The sequence below is a fragment of the Lepidochelys olivacea genome, assembly GCF_965140295.1.
Source record: "Lepidochelys olivacea isolate rLepOli2 genome assembly, chromosome: 21".
NCBI classification, from domain to species: Eukaryota; Metazoa; Chordata; order Testudines; family Cheloniidae; genus Lepidochelys; species Lepidochelys olivacea.
This window is the reverse complement of record NC_140431.1, coordinates 15,575,473-15,596,779: the sequence shown is the minus strand read 5'-3', so window position 1 is coordinate 15,596,779 and position 21,307 is coordinate 15,575,473. Positions and strand designations below refer to the sequence as shown.

Sequence of the window (21,307 nt, the reverse complement as noted above, 5' to 3'; positions counted from 1 at the left end):
TAAAAGTGGTTCTGAGGGCATGGCTTGCACATACGGCTTCTGAGTTTCAGCTTTACCTGATGAACCCTAATAAAACACCCTGATTCAAAAATAATAATAATAATAATAATGAAATAAGAGGAGCTGGTTACTTGTATCTAAGACCTTGTCTACACAGAGCATAATGTGGACTATGGTGTTATGATTTCTAAAGCATGTTGTTGTGTTGAATGTTAATTGGTCCATGTAGATCCTCCTGGTGTGCGCTGAAGGTTCCCTAGTGTGCTTTAACATAGTGCTGATTAAAACAGCGGTACATTAAAGGGATCTAGGGAACATTACAGAGGGGGGAGGAGTAGCTCAGTGGTTTGAGAATTTGGCCTGCTAAACCCAGGGTTGTGAGTTCAATCCTTGAGGGGGCCATTTAGGGAGCTGGGGCAAAAATTGGGGATCGGTCCTGCTTTGAGCAGGGGGTTGGACTAGATGACCTCCTGAGGTCCCTTCCAACCTTGATATTCTGTGATTCGTTATAGTACATACTATTGTAACAAGTGCACTTAATACACATGACTCAGTACAGTATATACAGAGGGCCTAAACCCCCCCAATTTTGGACATCTTCATAAAACTCAAATTGCTGAAAATAACCCCCCTGAATGAATTTAATAAATGCCCCAAAACCAGAAGCCCTACTTACGCAGTTCCCCAAGAGACACAAGCCGTACCAGCAAAAGCACTTCAGTTCTGGTGTAAGTGCATCTGCACCAAAGCTTATACAGGCACAACTGTGCTGATTACACCTGACTTCCTTTTTAACGGGCATAGCTCTTCTGGTACAAGTTGTAAGTGTAGACCAGGCCTTTGAGCACCTGGTAGTGATAGTCATTCTAAAGGGGCATCTCTGACGTTGAAATTTCATCAGTTTATGCAAGAATTAGGAGTAGTTTAGTTGACTGCTCCTGCCCCTCTCTAATTCCCCTGCTAGTCGGTGCTGGTTTTACAATCAGTTTCCTATTTTGTAACATCATTTACTTTCCAGTGTTCCCCTATGAAAGACGCGTCAAAATGGGGGAAGGTGTTGACTGCACAGAGCAAGCTGTTGGTGTATAATCACTTTCAGACGAATGGTAAAATGGTTGGTTTCCCTTATTTTTTTTGAACAAGCGTTGAAACGCTTCAGTGAAGGCACTGCCTATGCTGACGGGAGAACCCCTCCCCGAGAGGCAGTAGCTAGGTTGACAGGAGAATTCTGCAACTGACCTAGCACTATTTACACCAGGAGTTTAGCTGCATTGCTCAGGGGTGTGGATTTTTCACACCCCTGAGTGATATAGTTATACCAACCTAATTTTCGAGTGCAGACCAGGCCTAAGTCACAGGATCAGTGTGAATGACAGTGTTGGGCCTGTGTCTTTCAGGGCTTTGGGGAAAAAGTCCTGGCATTGTTTGCTCCCTCCTATTCTAACATCACACCCTGCTCTTTAAAAAGAGTGCTAGTCTCTCAGACTTTTCTCAAGGGAACAAAGAAAGCTGACTGTCACTGGGTAAACATCTCTGGCAAATGCCTTCTCTTTCCTCCTTTCCTTTAATTCCAAAGAGTTCCAGGGATCCATTTGCTAATTAAAGCAGCATGTAGATAGCTAAATAAGTTATGTAATCTATATTAATAACTGAACCCATGGCCTCCTTCGTCAGTGCTGTTAGAAGAGCAGATTTTGGCAAGACCATTGTACCTCATGATTCTTGTTTTTGTCCAGAGTCAGAACACAATGACTCTTCTCGCATAAGTGTGGATGCCTGGTATGGCTGTTAACCCTTCGTGTTATTTTCTAGAGCCGCCTGCAAAGCAGCATGGAAATCTGGTCTCCAGAGGATTAGACTAGAAAAATCAGTTTTTTCAAGTGCTATTTTAGAATGTCAATCCAGAACAGACACTAGAATAAACCACAAGTGTCTCCACACTAAGATTTGAGTGCCTTTCTGTTATCGGGTGTTTCAGATGTTAAGAACTTTGGTTCAATTCAATATTTAAGTTTTGTGTATATGTTAATTTGATCATTTCCATGGATTGCAAGTTTGAACACAAATGGTCTGTACACTATGGACTTCCAATTCTTAAAGTCTCACTATTTAATCTAAAGCAGCGGGTTTTAAACTTTTTGAGCTGAGCATCCCCACCCTCTTTGAGTTACAATTTTTGGTTGTGCCCCCACCAACCCAGACAAAAATACACATGCAAAATTACACTTGACAGCCTACTCATAAACCTAAGAGACCTTAACACAATCTTAATTAAATTACCTACACCTGTAAGTTTCAAATACATAGATACTTACCAATGGCACAGCCGAGGCTTCCTCAGCAGCCGGCTGCTTCTACCTTGCAGTCAGGCTGCACCTCTAGGGCAGGGCTACTACCTGCCCCTTTCCTCTAGCCCCTCAGGTTTTCAGGGTAGGGGAAGGCACGTGCGATGGTCTCTGGGGATGGAGTCTGCCGGGAGTGGAAATCGGCAGATGTTGACACTGACCCACAGGCTAAGGGAGTCAGGGTGCAGGTGGCACTCCCTCCTTGCCCCCCATTGGGGCTGGCCTGGGCCCCACCATATGGGGCTTGCACAAGCCGCCTTGACTTGCTGCTCACCCTCCCCGAACCCTTAAGGGGGCGTGCCACACAGTTTGAAAATGTCTGATCTAAAGCTTTTCAATTGCCTGAACCGCCTTATACAGTAGTTCTTGTAGAAGTTTGTCAGGGCCTTAGACACTAATTGAACAGAGTGCTTAGGGCATACCTGCTTAATTAGAAGGGAGAGATTTTTCCTCATGCAGCACACTGGGTAAGCAAAGGACAGCAACAAGTTAAAAGGTCTCCCTGCACATAAAGTGAGTAATCATCCAGCACCTGCTGTTGAAAGCTCTTATCCGCTATGTTCTTACAGTTAATCTCTTTCAGATAAAATTGTCCCTTTTTATAAAAAGCTGGTGGGATGACGTGGGAGGGTCAGGAATTCTTTTGGCTCTCTGATTTTCCAAGTTTGGCAGAGGGAGAGATTGCCTTTGCTTTATCGGAAATCAGGCTGCATTTGTGTTTGGGAAAGGTCGAGGTGTGGGGTGGGGTGTCACTATTCTCGAGAGTCTGGTTTCCTGTACAGAAAGCAAGCAGGTGTACTGCTAGGCTTTCAGCTCCCGGGCTGATTTTGCTCCACAGTGTTCAGGGTGGGGATTTTATTTGGCACCCACATCCTGCATTTTTGTTCCCGATGAAGAAACTGGAATTTGGACGGATAAGCCCAGGCTGTGGGCTGGCCTGCTGACCTAAAGGGTCCTCTCCGTGGCTTTCTAGCACATGCAGGAATCTAGAGGAATGCGCAGGAGAACTAAGTAGTTCCAGTGTTCTCTGAACTGCTTAGAAGGGACTGGAATAAAGGACAGAATGACACAAACAGCAGGTAAAACTGCCTTTCACTTCTAGATTTTTTTTGCATCCAAAGTGTTCCCCTTTACCTCTCTTCCTTACTAATCAAAGGCACTGGTGTGTCCCATTTGTTTGCTCGATGTACTTGATAGTGAGGTTGTCTGTCTGTGAGGTGTCCGTTCGGGGTTCTTTCTCTAAATGTGTCTGATTTATATACCACCTCTCCAAAAATATCCCCAAAGGCTAAATACTTATTGGTGTATTTATCGGAGACTATATACAGTGTGGATAGCTGAGAACTATTTCAGCTTAAAAACATGGGCCGTTCATTACATTTGCCTTTACTCCCAGCATCTGCTGGTGAATGCTGCAGGCTGAGTGGTGAATCAGGTAAGTTAGCTGCTCTGCAGTTTTTGTGTGCCAATTTTGGCATAAGCTGCAGCAATAAAGACTAGGTCCCTTCCATTCATCTTGGTGGGAATTACTGTCCCCAAAAGCCCCTGAAGCATTTAATATTGCGTATCTTCAGCATAAAGCTACAGGCTTTGAGTAGGATAAAGGATGACAGTCTTAGCTATCCAGTGTGTATAAATCTGTTACAAGTTATAGAAAATATTGCCAATATTACTAAATAAGCTTCCAACCTGCTGGTTAACTTTTCTTTTGCAAATATTCAGACATTTCTGAAATCTCACAATTCCATAAGGTGGCAGTAGAGGGCTGCTTAACAGTGTCTGCTGGGCATTCATTGTTGTTCCTGGTTTGTTGTTGCACCCTTTACCCCTCTGATAGCATTTCATTTGTGTCCCCCTTCCGTTTCAATTTCTCATGGTGAGACGTTTCTTCCAGTGTTCAGGCTTCCAGGGGTTGGTTTGTTTTTTCAGGAACTGCTCTCCTTACGGTAAAATAGCTATTGTCAAAGTTCTTCAAATGTCAGTCCTGCTTGCTGTGTCACTGCACCTTGTGGAAGGTGACATATGCGTTCACTGCTTTCATTCAAGAAATGCCTCTCACTCTAAGATGAGAAGCGTGAGAGAGACTTCAAAATCTCTCTGGGCGGGGGCACCCAAGCTGTGCCTGGCTGAGTGCTACACCTGGCTTACATTCTGCTCCATTTCATGCAACAGCTCCCTCCTTTCACACAAAGGTACAGCCTATGGAGACCGCAGCCCCAGCATGCAATGCTCCATCTGGAGCTGAGCTTTGCACGTTGGGACCTGTAGTTTTGGCATCACATTGCCACTTCTAAGGGAAGTCAACTTGAAAATCCTAACTCTGTCTGGACAACTTTGCTGCTACTGTAGCTGCAACTAACGCCTTAGGTAACTAAACAGCTACTGGAGGGAATTATTTCCATTCTTTCTGTTTACCTTGCACTTGACAGCACTTACGTGTATTTAATTCTTTTCCCCCTGCAGTCAATTAATCTTTCCCTGGCTGAAAAGCTCTACATGAACCAAAAATAACCCCCAAAACCCTCCCAATCATTTTTTGAAGAATATTTAAAATTTAAGATGTACTACAAAGCAAGCCCAATCAGAAACTGTATGTAAAATTTTTTATTTTTTTAGAAATCAGTCTGTTTAAGGGGCACCCTCACTTCACATTTTTTCAGGTTTCTCTATAGGGTTTAGTCAACAATTGGTGTGTGGGAAGGTGTCAGCCAAATTATTAACTGAGTGTGGTTTAGCCTTTTGCATTATCCAAAACAGTCACTAGCTTTAATTCCTTGCTGTTTTCCTCCCTGCTGTCTTCATGAGTTTTCCTGAATTAGTCCAGACTCCATGCCACTGTTTCATTTCCTCATCCCTTTGGAAGAATATGGAGCACCTGATGCTGATGGACAGCCAGCACTTGGGTCCCCTAGCAAAGCGCTTATTTGTATTGCAGTAACTCCAAGGAGCCCTGGTTATGGACAAAGCTGTACAAACACAGAACAAAGCCAGTCTCTACCCCGAGAGAGTCTTCAGTCTAAAGACAAAAGCCAACAGGTGGATACAGATAGATAGGGGAGCACAGTGAAGCAGTGAGAAAACACTAGGTGGCATGACAGGCAGCTGGCTCAGCACACCAGCTGCCTAACAGTTGTCCAAGTCTTCGTAAGCATTGCAGCAAAAAAGGAAGAATAAAGGAGCACTTGTAGTTTGAAAAGGAACTGACACCGATCGCAAGTCCTCTGAACCTTCTGATCTTGGGGGGTCAGGCCTTCATTGTATCAGGTACAACTGAGCATATGGAGAATTTCAGCTTTATTTTTGTCACCCTTCTAATCATGCTTCAAAACAGATCATCCAGCTCTTGAACATTTAAACCTTTTTATGTTAAGACTTTCACATTCAGGCTGAAGCAGGGTGACTAGTCATAGACTGGCAGAGTTCAGTTTCTGTTTTTTATTGGTTTAACAGATATTGATTTTTAAAGCAGTTTTTTTATTTTTATCTTTTTTTTAAATATAAACTTCACAGGTGTGGGAAATGATGAGGGGTCAGGCATTTAATGACCGTAGACTTTGAGATAGGAAAAAGTTAAAGCTTTATAAACTGTTAAAGCAAAAATTGTCAACCTCACATCAAAGTATACAAAGTAAATATCCTTAAATCAACAAATCATACCTGTTACTATTCATTTGCTAGTCCATTTGTAATGAGCCTACTTCAGAAATCTAAATCACTGGATTTTTACTCTTATGTTTCCAAGCAGCATTTTTTTTTACTTTGTCTATCTGTAAATTTTGATAATTACCGGTGGAAATATTTTTGTCAGCTTGTGTGTACGGTGAAATCAACATTTACCAACACTTACCAATAGAAAATCGGATTCTTCCAGGCCTAACTATTCACCACAGTCTAAACTAATGTTAAGGCAGAACCACCAGGTACTGAAAATAGGGTATGGCCTGTTCAAACAAGCTGTTTAGAGTAAGCTGAGGCACACTTAGAGTATTAGATCCTGAAATCTTATCCCCTTGTCCTCAGCTTATTAAATCACTCACCATTGGCAGGCTCAGGCCTTTCTGATTTTCTGCTTAAAGTGCTTGCAGAGTCTGACATGTCTCTCACTCCTGCCTGTCAGGTATCCCTAAATGTTCCTCAGATGGCTTTCTGTGGCTACTGATTTAATCAGTATTTATAGTTTGATGCATGAGATGTGTTCGTGCTAGGGTGGAATAAAGAAGCAAAGAATAGGAGCGTTCCCTGTCTGCTTTTTTGTGTGATCAGGAGAGTAGCCTTTTTGCCTCCTCCCCAGTAAGACTGGTTATTGATTTGCTGTCTACTGCATAAAATATGTATCTGTATAATGGATTGTATTTTGGGAACTGTTATCAGTGCTGTTTCCTGCAGCGCTTGCGTCTGGCCTCCCCCGCAAAGCTTGCAGGCCGTTTGTTAGCAAATGGCAAGTCTCTCCCTACCTCAAGCTTGCGGGGATAGCTGCGACAGTGCAGGTTTCCGTTAGTTTCCAAGGGAGACAGTGCTGATCCTGCAGGATTTCGCCACCTTTCCTAAAATCTCCAAGCTTGTCCTGACCTTCAAGCTGCTATGCAGGCCTGCATTAGGAGGTAACATGTTTATGCTTTCTCTGTGCTATCCTACCAGAAGAGTTCCTTTCTAGGGATAATGGATTTATTTTGTAAAATGCTGCCATTTAAGAAAAATCCTTGGTTATTAAAAAGCATAGTGGGTTAGCTGCCTTGTCACAAGTCCCTGAAGATGCTTAGCAATGTTATAAATATCTAAAGTGGCAGATTCCTGTTCCGCTTTTTTAGCTGAAAAGATTAACATGAAATTGCTGCATTATTCTGAAGTGATACTGTATCTTTAGGAGCAGGAACTCGAAGTGCTGGCTTTATCTATGGGCTGAACATTTGCAGATTACGTAGCTGTTCAGGGTTCAGTAACCCATGCTATTCATAGCCAGAGATGTCATGAAGCAAAATTCAGCTTTGGCTTCTAAGAAAATAAAACAAACAGATCTCTAGGCTATCCTGTAACACTGTCTATTAAGGTCATTTCAGAGAGTCAGTCATGAGCTAGAGAGGTGGGATTTAAGGAGGGCGTGGGCCCAGTACATTGGGGGAGTTCCAGGTAGAATGAGCCACATGAAATATAGCCCTTCTCTGTCAGCAGCAGTGCCATTGTTGAAATGAATGGAAATCATGTACTTATTGTCTGCACAAAATGCATTTATTCTTAGTATTATTATTGGTGTGAGAATATTGGTCTTTGTATGGACAGGTAGGATAACGAGGGGTTTTACAAGGGTGTGGATCCTTTGTAACTAAGGCCATGTCTATACAAGCAGCGGTGCAGCTGTACTGAGTCTGGTGAAGGTGCTCTATGCCGATGGCATGCCGAGCTCTCCTGTCGGCAAAATGAAACCACCTCCGTGGGCGGCAGAAGCTCTCCCACCAACATAGCGCTGTGCACGCAAGCGTTTATCAGTGTAATTTGTCGCTCACACCCCTGAGTGACATAAGTTATGCCAACACCGGCTGTCGTGTAGACATAGCCTAAGTTTTTATGATAAATGCATACTCTGGGTTTATAACTCTTTCCAGCTGAATGTTGTCAAATGCCCTGTGATGAAAGAGACAGCCTGGGAGTTAAATGAAGACAAATGTTTAACTTCCAGGGTTACTGAGTTTTGACCCACACGAACCGTGATATCCTTAGGGCAAAGGGCCCTTCGTCATTACTACTAGAATAAAATACTGATTCTTCAGACAGACAAGGTGGGTGAGGTGGTATCTTTTACTGGACCAAATTGTTGGTGAAAGACAAGCTTTCAAGCTACACAGCTGCCTTCTTCAGCTGGATGGCGATGTTTCCACCAGAAGTGGCGGGCTGCTGATAGCTAGGCGGACTACATCTACATGCCTATAGGCATTGACTTGGATGGCTGGACCCTGAAAGATGCTTGTGCTAATACAGGCTAGCAAGGAGGAAACGAACACTTTTAACCCAAGTATCTTAAACTGCTGTATTCCACAGGCAAATTCGCCTCCCTCTCCAGTATCTCTGGGTAGCCCAAGGGTTACCATGTTGTTTCTTCTGCAGTGTTTCTTTTCGCTTAGGTCTCACTTGGGAGGTGTTTCTCTCCATGGCACGTTCTCACCTTGGAGACACTGGGCTCACAGGCTAACAAGCTGACCTGCCCCCAGTACTTTGGGTTCACCAGTCTGTGTGCTCACTTTCACTGCTGCCCATTCTGTGCCCCATCCTGAATCTCCCCTTCCTTCTTTGCAGGCAACATTTTATTGTTGCCCTTTCGACCCAAACAGTTAAACCACAGGACCCTGAATATTGGCAGTTTTAGGAGAAATTGATGGAATCAGGTGTGTTCTTTAGTGCAATCCTGTTCATATACAAAGAATGAACATAAAGTCTTGTTTCCCTGAACACAATAGGTCTCAAACAGCAGGAGACAGTTCCTTTGGTTGCAGAATATGCCTCTTTCCAGCCATTACTCTATCCAGAAGCACTTAGCTTTGTGTCAAGTTCACACTAAAGTGCTTCTATGGCTGCATCTAGGGCATGGGTTCTCACAAGAAAAATTTTGGTGGCCTCAGAGTACAGCCACTGACTCTTGCTGGTGGCCACTCTGACAATTTTTCCTAAAATACTTAATTAACTTTCGGAAAAACAAACAAATATGCACATACACATGTCCAAATCATTGTAATTTATTTATGTAGAGTTTTTTTGCAGACAAAATAATCTACAGTTGTCTCTGTTCTTTACTGAACCTAAATAGAATAGAAACACAAATAAGGTGCTCCCTACCCACCACCTCATCCAGGACTTAATTTGTCCTCCAGCTTGCTGGGGCTGCGCAAATCTGCTGTGAAAAGTAGTATTAACATATATATAAATATCACTTTTCACAGTAGCCGACTTACTAGCTAGCAAACACCCGACCGAACCGTCACTAGATGTGCTGCTTGTTGATTGAATTTACAGACTCAGGGAGACATCCACTGAAAGAAAAAACTGTAAGAGCAGTGTGGAGTTGTTCACTTTTTAGCTTTGAAATAGCTACTCTACACAGCAATGATGTGGTTGAGCCATGTCTGATAATAGTTACCCTCTCAGACATTTACAGTAACTTTAGGTGAGCTCCAGAAATAACACTTCTGCGATGAGTGATGGAAAATACGTGTGCAAATGAAGGCCTGCATTTTCAAAAGCCACTAGTGATTTTGGGGGCATCTCAATCTTCGGGGTTCAACCTGAGACCTCTTAAATGGGTCTGATTTCCAGAAGGTACCAAGCACCCGCCCTCTGGAAACCAAGCCCCTTCAAGGTGTTGCATGTTGGGTACCCAAAATCTCTAGTCACTTGAAGAAAATCTTGGCCTAAGCCTTTGTAAATGTGGGGATGAAAGGAAAGCTTTGCAAAATGTGCTGTCCTGATGTCCCTTTGGGCCTCTACTATACCCCATACACACAGCTTCCTGCTCATGAATGCATCACAAATATGTTAACACCAGGATATCCTGGTGATTATTCAAGTACTACATACATCTTAGGCAGGGCTTCCCAGCAGTATTAAGACTCCTCACAGGTGCAACTCTTTAGAAGACTTGTTGATCCCACCCCCAGCATCTGGTGTCCTTTTAATTCTACCCACTTGTACACAGGCATTGTCTCAATTTACATGATCACATCCTGTTTCTCAAATGCAGTATATTAGACAGTTTAGGGAAAAGTCTTGGATACAAACGTGGAGCATGCTGTAATTTTTCATGTTTATTCAAACTTTGTTGGAATGGTCCAGTTATCTTCATTTATTTAGACTTTCCATGGGACTGATGTCTTACTGGTATGTATTTTACTCATTTAGCAAGTCCTACAGTTTCTGCAGCATGCAGCACAGCAAACCTTAGGTGCAGTTCAGAGCAGTAAACTAACATATCTACTTAACTACAAACAAAGGACCTGGGGATTACAGTGGATGAGAAGCTGGATATGAGTCAACAGTGTGCCCTTGTTGCCAAGAAGGCCAACGGCATATTGGGCTGTATTAGTAGGAGCATTGCCAGCAGATCGAGGGAAGTGATTATTCCCCTCTATTCGGCACTGGTGAGGCCATACCTGGAGTATTGTGTCCAGTTTTGGTCCCCCCAACTACAGAAGGGATGTGGACAAATTGGAGAGAGTCCAGCGGAGGGCAATGAAAATGATTAGGGGGCTGGGGCACATGACTTATGAGGAGAGGCTGAGGGAACTGGGGTTATTTAGTCTGCAGGAGAGAAGAGTGAAGGGGGATTTGATAGCAGCCTTCAACTACCTGAAGGGGGGTTCCAAAGAGGATGGATCTAGACTATTCTCAGTGGTGGCAGATGACAGAACAAGGAGCCATGGTCTCAAGTGGCAGTGGGGAAGGTCTAGGTTGGATATTAGGAAACACTATTTCACTAGGAGGGTGGTGAAGCACTGGAATGGGTTCCCTAGGGAGGTGGTGGAATCTCCAGCCTTAGAGGTTTTTAAGGCCCAGCTTGACAAAGCCCTGGCTGGGATGATTTAGTTGGTGTTGGTCCTGCTTTGAGCAGGGGGTTGGACTAGATGACCTCCTGAGGTCTCTTCCAACCTTGATCGTCTATGTTACGTGATTTATGTATGCTGGCTAAATTTCACTACTGCTCTGTTGTACTTAATACGTTGTAACTGTACTCTTCATATAAATGACTTTAACTGCCTCTGAGTGCTATGCAGAGTAGAAGACTCTCCACTTGTCTAAGGTTGTACAAAATGTATATCATACTGATTTAGACCGTCCTTATGCTTTGGTGTGCAACCTTCACTTTGTCTCTTCCTGGTTTGAGTGCTTAACCAAACAGGTATTTTTTCTCAACAGTCACATTTATTTAGGAGGAGGGGAGCAATAATCAGAATGTAGAAATGTGTGTTTGGCTAGATGTGGCCAGACCACCCTATTCCATGCACCTACAGGAGCAAGCCGCTTGTCTTTAGGACTAATTCACTTGCAGTTTGTACAGTACAAGACACACAGTGAATGAAGCAAGAATGTCCACAACCCCTTGTCTCATTCATTGTGCCTTCAACTAGTTGATCACTGTCCAGCTGAGTACAAAGGCTAATACTGGAAACTTCAGAGAAAGGTACAAGAAACCCTTGATAGACCATTATGAAATAACCTGCCTATAGGGAAAGGTTTTCCTGCAACACCTATCATTTAGTAGATGGCTTATGCCCTGAAGCAGGAGGGTTGATAAACCTTCTGAAACTCTTTAATCGTGTCTGTTGTACAGGTATTTTCTCATATAAACATCTAATCTTTCCATGCATTAACTATGCTGTGTACAGTGGTTACTTCTGTCTGCTTTAAATGGATCACCTTTAACTCCAAGAGGGTTGGGTGGGTTTACTCCAATATGTATGCTGGAGTGAGTTCCTTTAGTACGGCTGTATTTCGGGGGTTCTCTCTCTTCAGAAAGCCTGCACTTCAGCACAGGTCCACTGTAACAGATTTCCTACTGATAAAACCAGAATTTTAACTTCTAAGTGGTCACATTAGATCTGTGCGTATTCCAAGGAAGCATTAGTTGTGACAGAAAGGCAAGTTGAAGGCTGTGAGGAACGCACAGCAGGAGTTGTTTACATTCTGAAGTCTGATTGTGAATGAGGTTACACGTTTCTGGATTTATTTAATTCTGTATCGAGACTTGAAGGAGGTAGGGGTGTATGGGATCCCAGACAGTATGCAGAGTGAGCCTTTAATGGGGTTGGCTTACAGGGGAGCATAGACTGTGTCGAACAGGTTAACGTTGCAGAAGTCATTGCTTGAAGATACTACAATGAATATGGTAGTTGCAGCAATCAGCCATGTGCTGGGTGGCCCTAGGAAAGCAGCAGAGTGTGTGCTAAACGGGAGCAGAAGGTGTACTTTCCACTGACTACATTAAAACACTGTAGTGTGTATGAAATGGCGTGACTTGCAGATCAGAAGTGTCTGATTTTAAGTGTTCCTGACCCTTTCTTTCAGGTCGTATCTGACTCCCGTGCGGGATGAGGAAGCAGAGTCACTAAGGAAGGCCCGATCCAGACAGGCCCGCCAGACTCGTAGGTCTACACAGGTGCGGAGTGAAATTCCTGGTGGCCTTCCAGCAGAGTAGCAGGCTAATGGGCAGTGGTATCTAGTTCTGCTAGTCCATCACCATACGCGGTTGGACTTGTCTGGGTAAACAGGAGGGGAATTGGGTGGTGGCCTACAAAAGGTGCCAAGGCAACTCTACAGTCCTTTGATCGGAGAAGTCTTTGTACACCACTTGGGTCTCAAAGCCCTTTACAGACTAAGTGACCACAAACAATACACAAGGGCAGGGGTGGCCAACCTGAGCCTGAGAAGGTGCCAGAATTTACCAATGGACATTGCCAAAGAGGCACAGTAATATGTCTGCAGCCCCATCATCAACTCCTGCCCCCAGCGTCTCCCGCCTGCCAGCAGCCCCGCCGATCCGCGCCTCCCCATCCCTTCCCGTGCCTCCTGCCCACCACAGTCAGCTGTTTCACAGTGTGCAGAAGGCTCTGGGGGAGGAGCGAGGGCGCGGCAGGCTCAGGGGAAGGAGCAGGAGCCTTGGGGGAAGGGGTGGAGTGGGGTCAGGACCTGGGGCAGAGCCGCGGGTTGAGCAGTGAGCACCCCTGGTACATTGGAAAGTTGGCCCCTGTAGCTCCAGCCTCAGAGTCGGCACCTAGACAAGGAGCCGCAGGTTAACTTCCGAAGAGCCGCGTGCAGCTCCGGAGCCGCAGATTGGCCACCCCTGCACAAGGGTCATTTAATTTGCTGAAATGCAGCCACTTATAGGGTGAAACATGACATGCTTTTAACAGCCGACAAGAATGTTACACAGTTCGGAACAGAAAACAAACACATCCATTTTAAGCTTCAAGAAGAAATGGGTTAGCAGATTGCAGTTCTCCAGCTCTGAACTTGGCTGGGACAGTTTTCCAGGATGTGTGAGCAGCTCTCTAAAGATCTATCAGTGTTTGTTACAAATACTGATTGTCTTTGTTTGAAGTGATTACAACCAGGCTGACATCCAGTTCACATCCTTGCCATTCAAACCATTTTACCTCAAAATTGTGTAAAAACAAGCTATATATTTGAGCTACATAAGTGCAGGAAAATAAGGCCACATGCTGAAGGTGGCGTGTATGTATATGTTGATTTAACTCATCAGGATTTTTAAATGACTTCTCTTTTTACAGGTAGGAAGTCCAAAATGACTTGCTAGTTTGGTTTTGGTGGGGGAGGGAACAAAGCAGTCTCATTTTAAATTGTTAATATTTCTACTGATCAGTTTTCTAATGGAGAAAATAGAAATGATCACATTACTATGAATTTACACTGACATGAGGACCATCCAAAATTCGAGAAAAATATGGGTGGTCTGTTAGAGGCACAGGTGCCATCACTAATCCCATAAGAATCCCCCTGTCTGCGTGGTTACCAGCTTCAGTAAACATACCAGAAGAGTAGACTAAGTTGCAAAAATTGCAACATTATTGCAAAAATGTGTAATAAAGTGTTTGTAATATACCTGCCGATGTTTTTGTGGGCTGAAGTCAGACACACAGCAGCATCAGAGGGAAATTCAGAGAGTAGGCTGAATCAAATTTCTTTTAATATAACTCTAGGCACCCATCCCATTAAATTAAACACCACAAAGTGAATTTAAACCAAGAACTGCCCATAAATATATCCAGCTCAGCCCATGTCATTCACAGCAGCCTTAGTGAAAAGAGAAGGAAGGCTAACCGATCTGGGTTCTGGTGGATCAAGGCTTGCATTCTGTCTTGCATTGCAGTCTCCACTCAGACAGCTGTGCCTCTTTCCACAACACCATGGGCTTCATATCTATCAGCCGCACAATTTAAAAATTCAAAAACAAATGTACTTAGTCTATGTACAACAGTGGCCCACAGAACCCAGGAGGGGGTAAACTTTCCAGAAATCAATCTAGTGTTCAAGGTCTCTTTCCAAGGATCTGGCTCCTTAACACCCATCTCCAAGGAAGGTGGGGGGGGGGGGTGTTATACATTCAGAATGGGAATTAATCTGTCTGGTAGTCATGTGAATTACGATGAGATTGTTGCCATATGGGGTTAGTCCTTTCTGTGTTTATAGGAATATTACTTTCCTGTCTGAATTTGGTAACTTTACACATTGAAGCCTGTAGTTGATGGTTACGATTTGTGGCTTAGTCTAGAGTACATCAGACTGAACCACCATCAGAAGTGTGTGTGTGTGTAATAGAATAAAAAGTAAAATCCTGTGATGAGAAAGTGGCTGGAGAAAATATATATTGGGGTGCTATAGTCCAGACACTCAGACAGGCACATCTGGTGAGCTCTAGGAAGTGTTCCTGGGAACAGTTAATTCAACATACCCCTTCCAGATGTATACAAGCTATATAGTTCTGGTTGCTGGTGACATTGCAAGCTCCTTTGCTCTTCACTCTTACAGCTTGATGCTCTGCACTGAGTTTGCTTCTGAGGAGTCCAGTGATGATGCAAGTTAGCTGAGAAGTATTAAGTGCTGTCCCAATCTATTACTTTATATAAGGTAGGGGCAAGAGAGCTCCGTCAGGATCGAGACCCATTGTCCTAGGCAGGTACCTGTCTTGAAGAACTTGCTATCTAACTAAAGAGAAGGTTTTTGTCAGGTGCATGATGCATATAACAAATCAGCATGTGTAACTGATGCAGTCTTGCCCCTTTCCCAGGGTGTGACACTCACAGACCTTCAGGAGGCAGAACGAACTTTCAGCCGGTCTCGAGTGGAGCGGCAAGCTCAGGAACAACAATGTGAGAAACCCGAGAGCACTGAGGACAGCAGTGAGAGACGGGAGGAGACTCGGCCCTGGTGGAATAGAAACCAGGATGAGGAGGTGATCTCTCTATCCGTACTAGCTGCTACTTGAGAGTTCAGTGGTTTGGGACAACTGAGATAGAGTAAAATTCTTCTGTCTCCTTGTGGAATTGCTACTAGGAGGATTAGTTCAGTCAGAAATAACCCAGGCCTGATTGATCTAGACATGTGGGTACTTAAAAATTTAGCTGTGTGTAGTGTTGCCATATTATGGCTCATCTGTTCCTTTGTTCTCAACTTGACATAACACTTCTCTTGTCAGACAAAATAAATCATGAAAGTAACAATACCATGGAATGCAAAGGCTAATAAAAGGAGAATTGTGCCACAGTTCCTCTCTTCTGGCAATAAGGGTCAGGACTGAAGCCTAGCATCTGAAGAAGTGGGTTTTTTTACCTATGAAAGCTTATGCCCAAATAAATCTGTTAGTCTTTAAGGTGCCACCGGACTCCTCGTTGTTCTAGCCTTAATGTTCCTCTACAGATGTTTTGAATATAGTTGGTGGATTCAGGTGATTCTGGATGCGGGAGGGCAGGGATAGAGAAGTCTCATAGGAGGTCATCATCTCCCCAGGCATTACATTTATTTGGACTCTTGAACCCAAGGGGCTTTTCTTACATAGAGAATACTTATTGCAAAATGAACATCCAGCTGGAGTTAAGTCGATGAAACCTCGAGAAGTATTGTAAACAGATGAGTTATGGTCCATTGACTTGACTTCCTGTGGAAAGAATTGAGTTGAATTAACCAAGCCTGTTACATAACTGTTAATCTTATCACTGGCATGTACGCTTGTTTTACATGGAAGCTGATTAACAACCACATGACAGGAAAAGAAGCCTGAATCCAGAAACTCATTAGTAGATATTACACACCTAGCAAGCACCCTGGAAGTCTCTGATATTTCTACTAATCATCTTCTATAGCCCAGACTGGCTTTTCCCATAAAATGTGCTCACGGCTTTTTGCAGCTCCCTATCTTATCCCACTGCGAACAAAGTCCTGTGGTGATGGTCTCCTATATCTCTGGAGGAGTGACATTGCAGTACTGACCAAACACTTTATTGGGGACAGATATATAATGGTCCTGTCTCTTTTGTCCCCTTTAGACTCTGGACAGTTTGTTTCTATAAAGGATACCTGCTAGTCTTGGCAGTATGGGTCAAGCAAGGCTGCTATTCTCTCTTCAAGCTGTGTTCAGATTGTGCCTGTGGAATCCAAAATTACTTTACTTTAAAAACAAACAAAAACCTGTTTTCTCTTCTTCCACTCACCCCAGCTCGATGGAATGCATTTTATGCTGTTTTCCTAATCTGTCCTCTGTGGCAAGGTGTGGTTTATCCAACGGCAGTGTGAAGGGCTGTAAATGTCAAGTGATTACGTCCGTTAGCTAAAGTCCAGCTCTCCTTGTCGTTAGCTGTCTGCTAACCTTTATTAATGGCTCTGTTTATTTACAGTCTGTCTATCGGCGATTAAGGTGTCCAGCACAAACAGACAAACTCACAACACCAGTATCTCCCTCTATGTCGGCCCCTTCTCTTTACACAAGTTCTCACCTGGCCCGGACAAGCAGATCTCTGGGCCCTGATTCTTTGAACCCAGAAGACTTCCAAAGCACGGCCACTGAGATGGAGAAGAATGGTATGTACCTCCTAAAATGAGAAGACAACCCAAGCATTTCAGGTTAAGGTGCTTAATGAATAAGCAATATGCTCAGTGTACATAGCCTGAGATTCTAGGTTTATTTCCTGCTCTTCCAGCAGGGGACTGGTACAGGTGGGCTGCCAGCTTGTCAGATGTGTATGTGAACAGAATGACTGAAAGAAGGTATCCAAGTCCCTTATGAAATGGTCCATTTTTATTGCCTTTGCAGACATGAATAAGAGGTGGTGGCTTTTCTTTTGACCATCTACTGGGAGGGAACATCTAGATCCTCCAGGAAGCGGTGGTAGAGAACTTGACTAATGTAATTCCTCCCTGAGAATCCTGATAAGCTAATGCCCCTGCATGGTGTTGGGAACTATGCAGATAAAGGGACAACCACTGTCTGGGCCAGTCTAGAAGAAAGGAGTGCAAAATATCAGGTGTAGTGGGGAATAAACATCTCTTATGTTTAATGACTGAGGTGTAGTACAACATGAGCCCTTTCTTGGTGATGGAAACCAGTTTGAAAATGTTACCAGGGCTTTGAGAAAAGCACACAGGTAAATCATTTAAACCAAAGCAGTCTGTCCTTGTTTGGCTAGAGTGTGAAGATCAGGATTTAGATGATAGATCTCCAAACAAGCAGTCAATCCGAGAGAGGCGGCGGCCAAAGGAGAGGCGAAGAGGCACTGGAATCTCTTTCTGGACAAAAGATGTGAGTGACCTTGTTGGGGTGGGAGAAAAGGGAATTTGGTCTACAGCGTTCCAAATGGATTTGCTTCTGGTTATGAATAGGACATCTATATCCTGTTAGCTTAGTGTATAGGCCTGAAAGGTGCCAGGAAGAAAAGCTCTGTGTAAGCTTGAAAGCTTCTCTCTTTCACCAACAGAAGCTGGTCCAGTAAAATATTACCTCACTCACCTTGTCCTTTAAAGTTTATCAAATGGGAGGTAATTGGAGAAGCTCTGAGATAAGCGCCATCCCCTGCCTTTGAGAATCTGCCTTTGATTACTGAGACTTAAAGTTCCTTTTTACACTCCCTTTCTCAAAATCTTTCCACCGTTACCTAGATATCAGGAATCCGCACCTCTCTGTCTTGAAAAGCCTAGTCACCTAAATATCAGGAAGTCCAAACCTTGCTGCTATGGAAGTTATTACCCCTATATGGCTACATTCATTTTCTTCTTCCTCTCTAGGATGATGAGGTTGATGGGAGTGAGGAAGTGAAGGAGTCTCGGGTAAGTGAGGATCCAACGATGTAGACTGCCTTAATATCTACCTTACTGTTATCTACATTTTGATGGCAGCAGGACTGCTGTGAATTCACTTGTATTTGTTAGGAAAAGTGTGTCTGTCTGAACAGCACATTGCCTCCAAGCCTGGTATTCGCTCCAGTTCTGTGAAGCAGATTGCTTGCTGATCTTTCCTTGGGAAGATATGGCGCACATACACATTGAATCTGCAGTTCTATGAGGTCTGTGTAGTCTGATTGTCAAGGAAACCTGAAGGGTTGTGACAGAGGCTGTGGGATAAAGGCTGTGCTAGGGGTCTAATATACTGTATCAAAAGGCTGACTGCAGAATTTAGGAAGTGTGGCTGTCACAGGTTGCAAGGGAAGCAGAGATCTCTCAACTCAGAATGTGGCTCAATAGAGTAAGAGGGATTCATTCTAACTTAGAAAACAAGTATATTTGTACTTGCCATGCCTGCACCCTTGTCTTGTTCTGGGTTTCAGGCTTTCTATTCTTCTATCCCCTACAACTGGAACAATCTCTCTATTCTCCAAATTTCTTCAAATCCCTCTTCCTTTCTTTCATCAATAATTGCCAAACCTTCCATTGCCTGAACAGTCTAGTATCTTGCCTTGTTTTTGGTCTTATCTGTCCTGGGCTGAGAGATGCTTGGGGCCAGGAACATGTCTTAGTCAGTTGAACAATGTTTGTTCCGAAACCATCAGTGCATCATTTGTTAGACCGTGAGAAAAATAACAGCTGTTCAAGGCTCCAGAAGTACTTCACTGGTGGTTGACATCAGGTGCCAGCATGGGCATATGATTTTATTGTTTAAAAAGAACCCTATTTCATTCAATGCAAATGGCTTTTTTCACATATTTTGCTATCCAGATCATTTTGCGGCATGGCGGTTGGTGGCACTACATTTTAATCAATTGTTGAGGGATCCATATTCAATTCTGTGGTGTTACAAATGAAGTTTTCTTTGTCATAGATTTTGACTCGGTCATAAGACTTTGACTTTGTCATAGACTTTGACGTTTTCTTTGACTCGGCCTGATACAAGTGAATCTGATCGGGATGATTGCTTATCTTACAACTGCATAAAGTTGCTTGTGCGAGCCTTCCCTTGTAGAGCACTAAAAACATGGAACTCAAGATGTTCTTCCCAGACTCTCTCTATTGTAGACAGAGCAGTAGCGCCATAATTCCCATTGTTAGAACCTGCTTTCAGTTGCCTAAAGATTGCCAGACTTTAATCGTCTGAGCTGAAATGTTCCATGCCAGGGGTCTGCCTGAAGCTGAAACTTTCTGGGCAGTTTCAGCCAAACCTGTTCAGCAATTTCAGAGAATGACATAAGGGGGAAAATACATTGGGGAGTGTGTACGTGTGTGTGTATACACACACACACACACAGAGTCCACCTTTTTTCTGGGAAGTTCTCTGGAAACAGGAACTTGAAATTTGGCAGGCTGGTGGCCTTTGAGCTAAATGTTCCTGTGAAAAGCTGGCCAAGTTATAAGCCTTTGAAAAACCTCAGTTATTACATGCTCACTAGAGACTTTAAGCTTAGAGTGTAGCTGCTAAAATCTCACCAAAATCTGCCCACAATGAGCATGCTCCAACCCCTCACAGCTCCTGCATGTGACCAGGCTGCTCATGACTGTCCCCACAAAGCAACAGAGTATGGACCAGCTCAAAGTTGTGGGAACTAAATTCGTCTTTCTATGTAATTGCTGCTCTGGGCTGGGTTGTGACCGGGCACCAGAACTGAGAGCAGGCAGCTGGACCAGGGGGAGGAGAAGGAGTAGATTGAGACGAGGAGGAGGAGGAAGAAGCTTGGACAGGGAGGAGCCAGTTGGTGGGGGGTGAATGGGAAACTGATATAATAAGGTGCTGGTGTACCGAGGGGATGACTGGAAGCCTGGGTGGAATGGAGCAGCAGATCAGATTAGAACTGGGATGGGAAGCCTGAGGAGTGGAGACTTGGATGGGTAGGCAAGGGGAATGGGACTGGAATGAGGAGCCGGGGTGGGAAAGATTCAGGACCTTGACAGGTTGGAGTGGACAAGGCTGAAGGTGTCAAGTTTGGGGAAGGCAGGCAGAAGTCTGGTTCCATTAAATGACACACCCTTCAGAGCCTGGAATGGACTCCAGTATTCCTGAGTCCCACCCATTCCTCGGTTAGTAAATATCTGTGAAACCCATGGGTAAAGTGTCCCATCCCCCTCTAGCGCTGATCCATAGATGGGATGACAACCTATGACTGCTAGCAGTCACTTGCTTAGCTCAAGTGGCAGAGGTCTGTGCAGTGTATCTAAAGGTTTTCAGTGGAATTTCTATATTAGTTTGCTTTTTAAAAAAACACATTAAATTATATAAACTATGTTTAAAAACCAAGCATTCTCCTGCTGAAAATCGATCACTCAAAAACTGGGAAATTCCAGAGTTAAGGTTGTTTTACCGTAACCCCCTTGTGCATATGCATCATGATACAGTTGTTAGTTACGTTATCATCATTTTTTTCCACAGGATCCCTGCCTCTTCATCCCAGTCTCGTTTTCTTTCACTACCTTGTCCAACTGTCTTCACTTCTCAGGTGTCTCATCCCAGTCTCCTTGTCCAGCCGGTCCCCGTTCAGTTTCTGCACAATGCTGCATTGAGTGACAGGTTTTTATAGGCATGTTGCTGTATTGAGAGAAATACTTGGTATAGTGATAAAGAATGTAGAGGGCGGTTCTGCACTGCTGTTGGGAGAGAGAAGCCCTTACTACTGGGTGTGTGTCAGAAAACCTGGAAGATCAACAAATATTTGGACTTGGATAATCTGGATGCAAAATTTAGATGACCATTTTGTTTGGGCAAAAAAGATGGAAGAAAAATATAACTTAAAATAGCAAATTTTATATAATGTAAGTAGAATAAAAGGTGGTGATTAATAGAGAAATTATTTTCCTGCAGTTCTTTTCAGTGGAATTCTGTCTGGCTCAAAAATGTCCCTTGCTCAGAAGTTCCAAAGCTGGCCCAATGGGCTTTTAAGCTTTTTGTAACTCAGCTCTGTGCCAAGTATTTCTCTCAGTACAGGAACATGCCAATAAACTTGTCTGACAGTGCAGCATCTTAAAGAAATACTGCCTGTAAACCTGGCCTG

General features: G+C 43.8%; 1 protein-coding gene across 4 annotated transcripts in view; it reads left to right on the top strand.

The window, feature by feature from the left end:
- The window catches only part of PPP1R12B (protein phosphatase 1 regulatory subunit 12B), a 177,694-nt gene that overhangs the window by 94,074 nt on the left and 62,313 nt on the right, over positions 1 to 21,307 (top strand). For all 4 annotated transcript variants that reach the window (XM_084611109.1, XM_084611108.1, XM_084611107.1 and 1 more), the window contains 5 exons: positions 12,393 to 12,483; positions 15,133 to 15,297; positions 16,736 to 16,919; positions 17,525 to 17,637; positions 18,120 to 18,161. In XM_084611109.1, the coding sequence (XP_084467235.1) occupies positions 12,393 to 12,483; positions 15,133 to 15,297; positions 16,736 to 16,919; positions 17,525 to 17,637; positions 18,120 to 18,161 (595 nt within the window). The remainder of the gene's footprint in view (positions 1 to 12,392; positions 12,484 to 15,132; positions 15,298 to 16,735; positions 16,920 to 17,524; positions 17,638 to 18,119; positions 18,162 to 21,307) is intronic.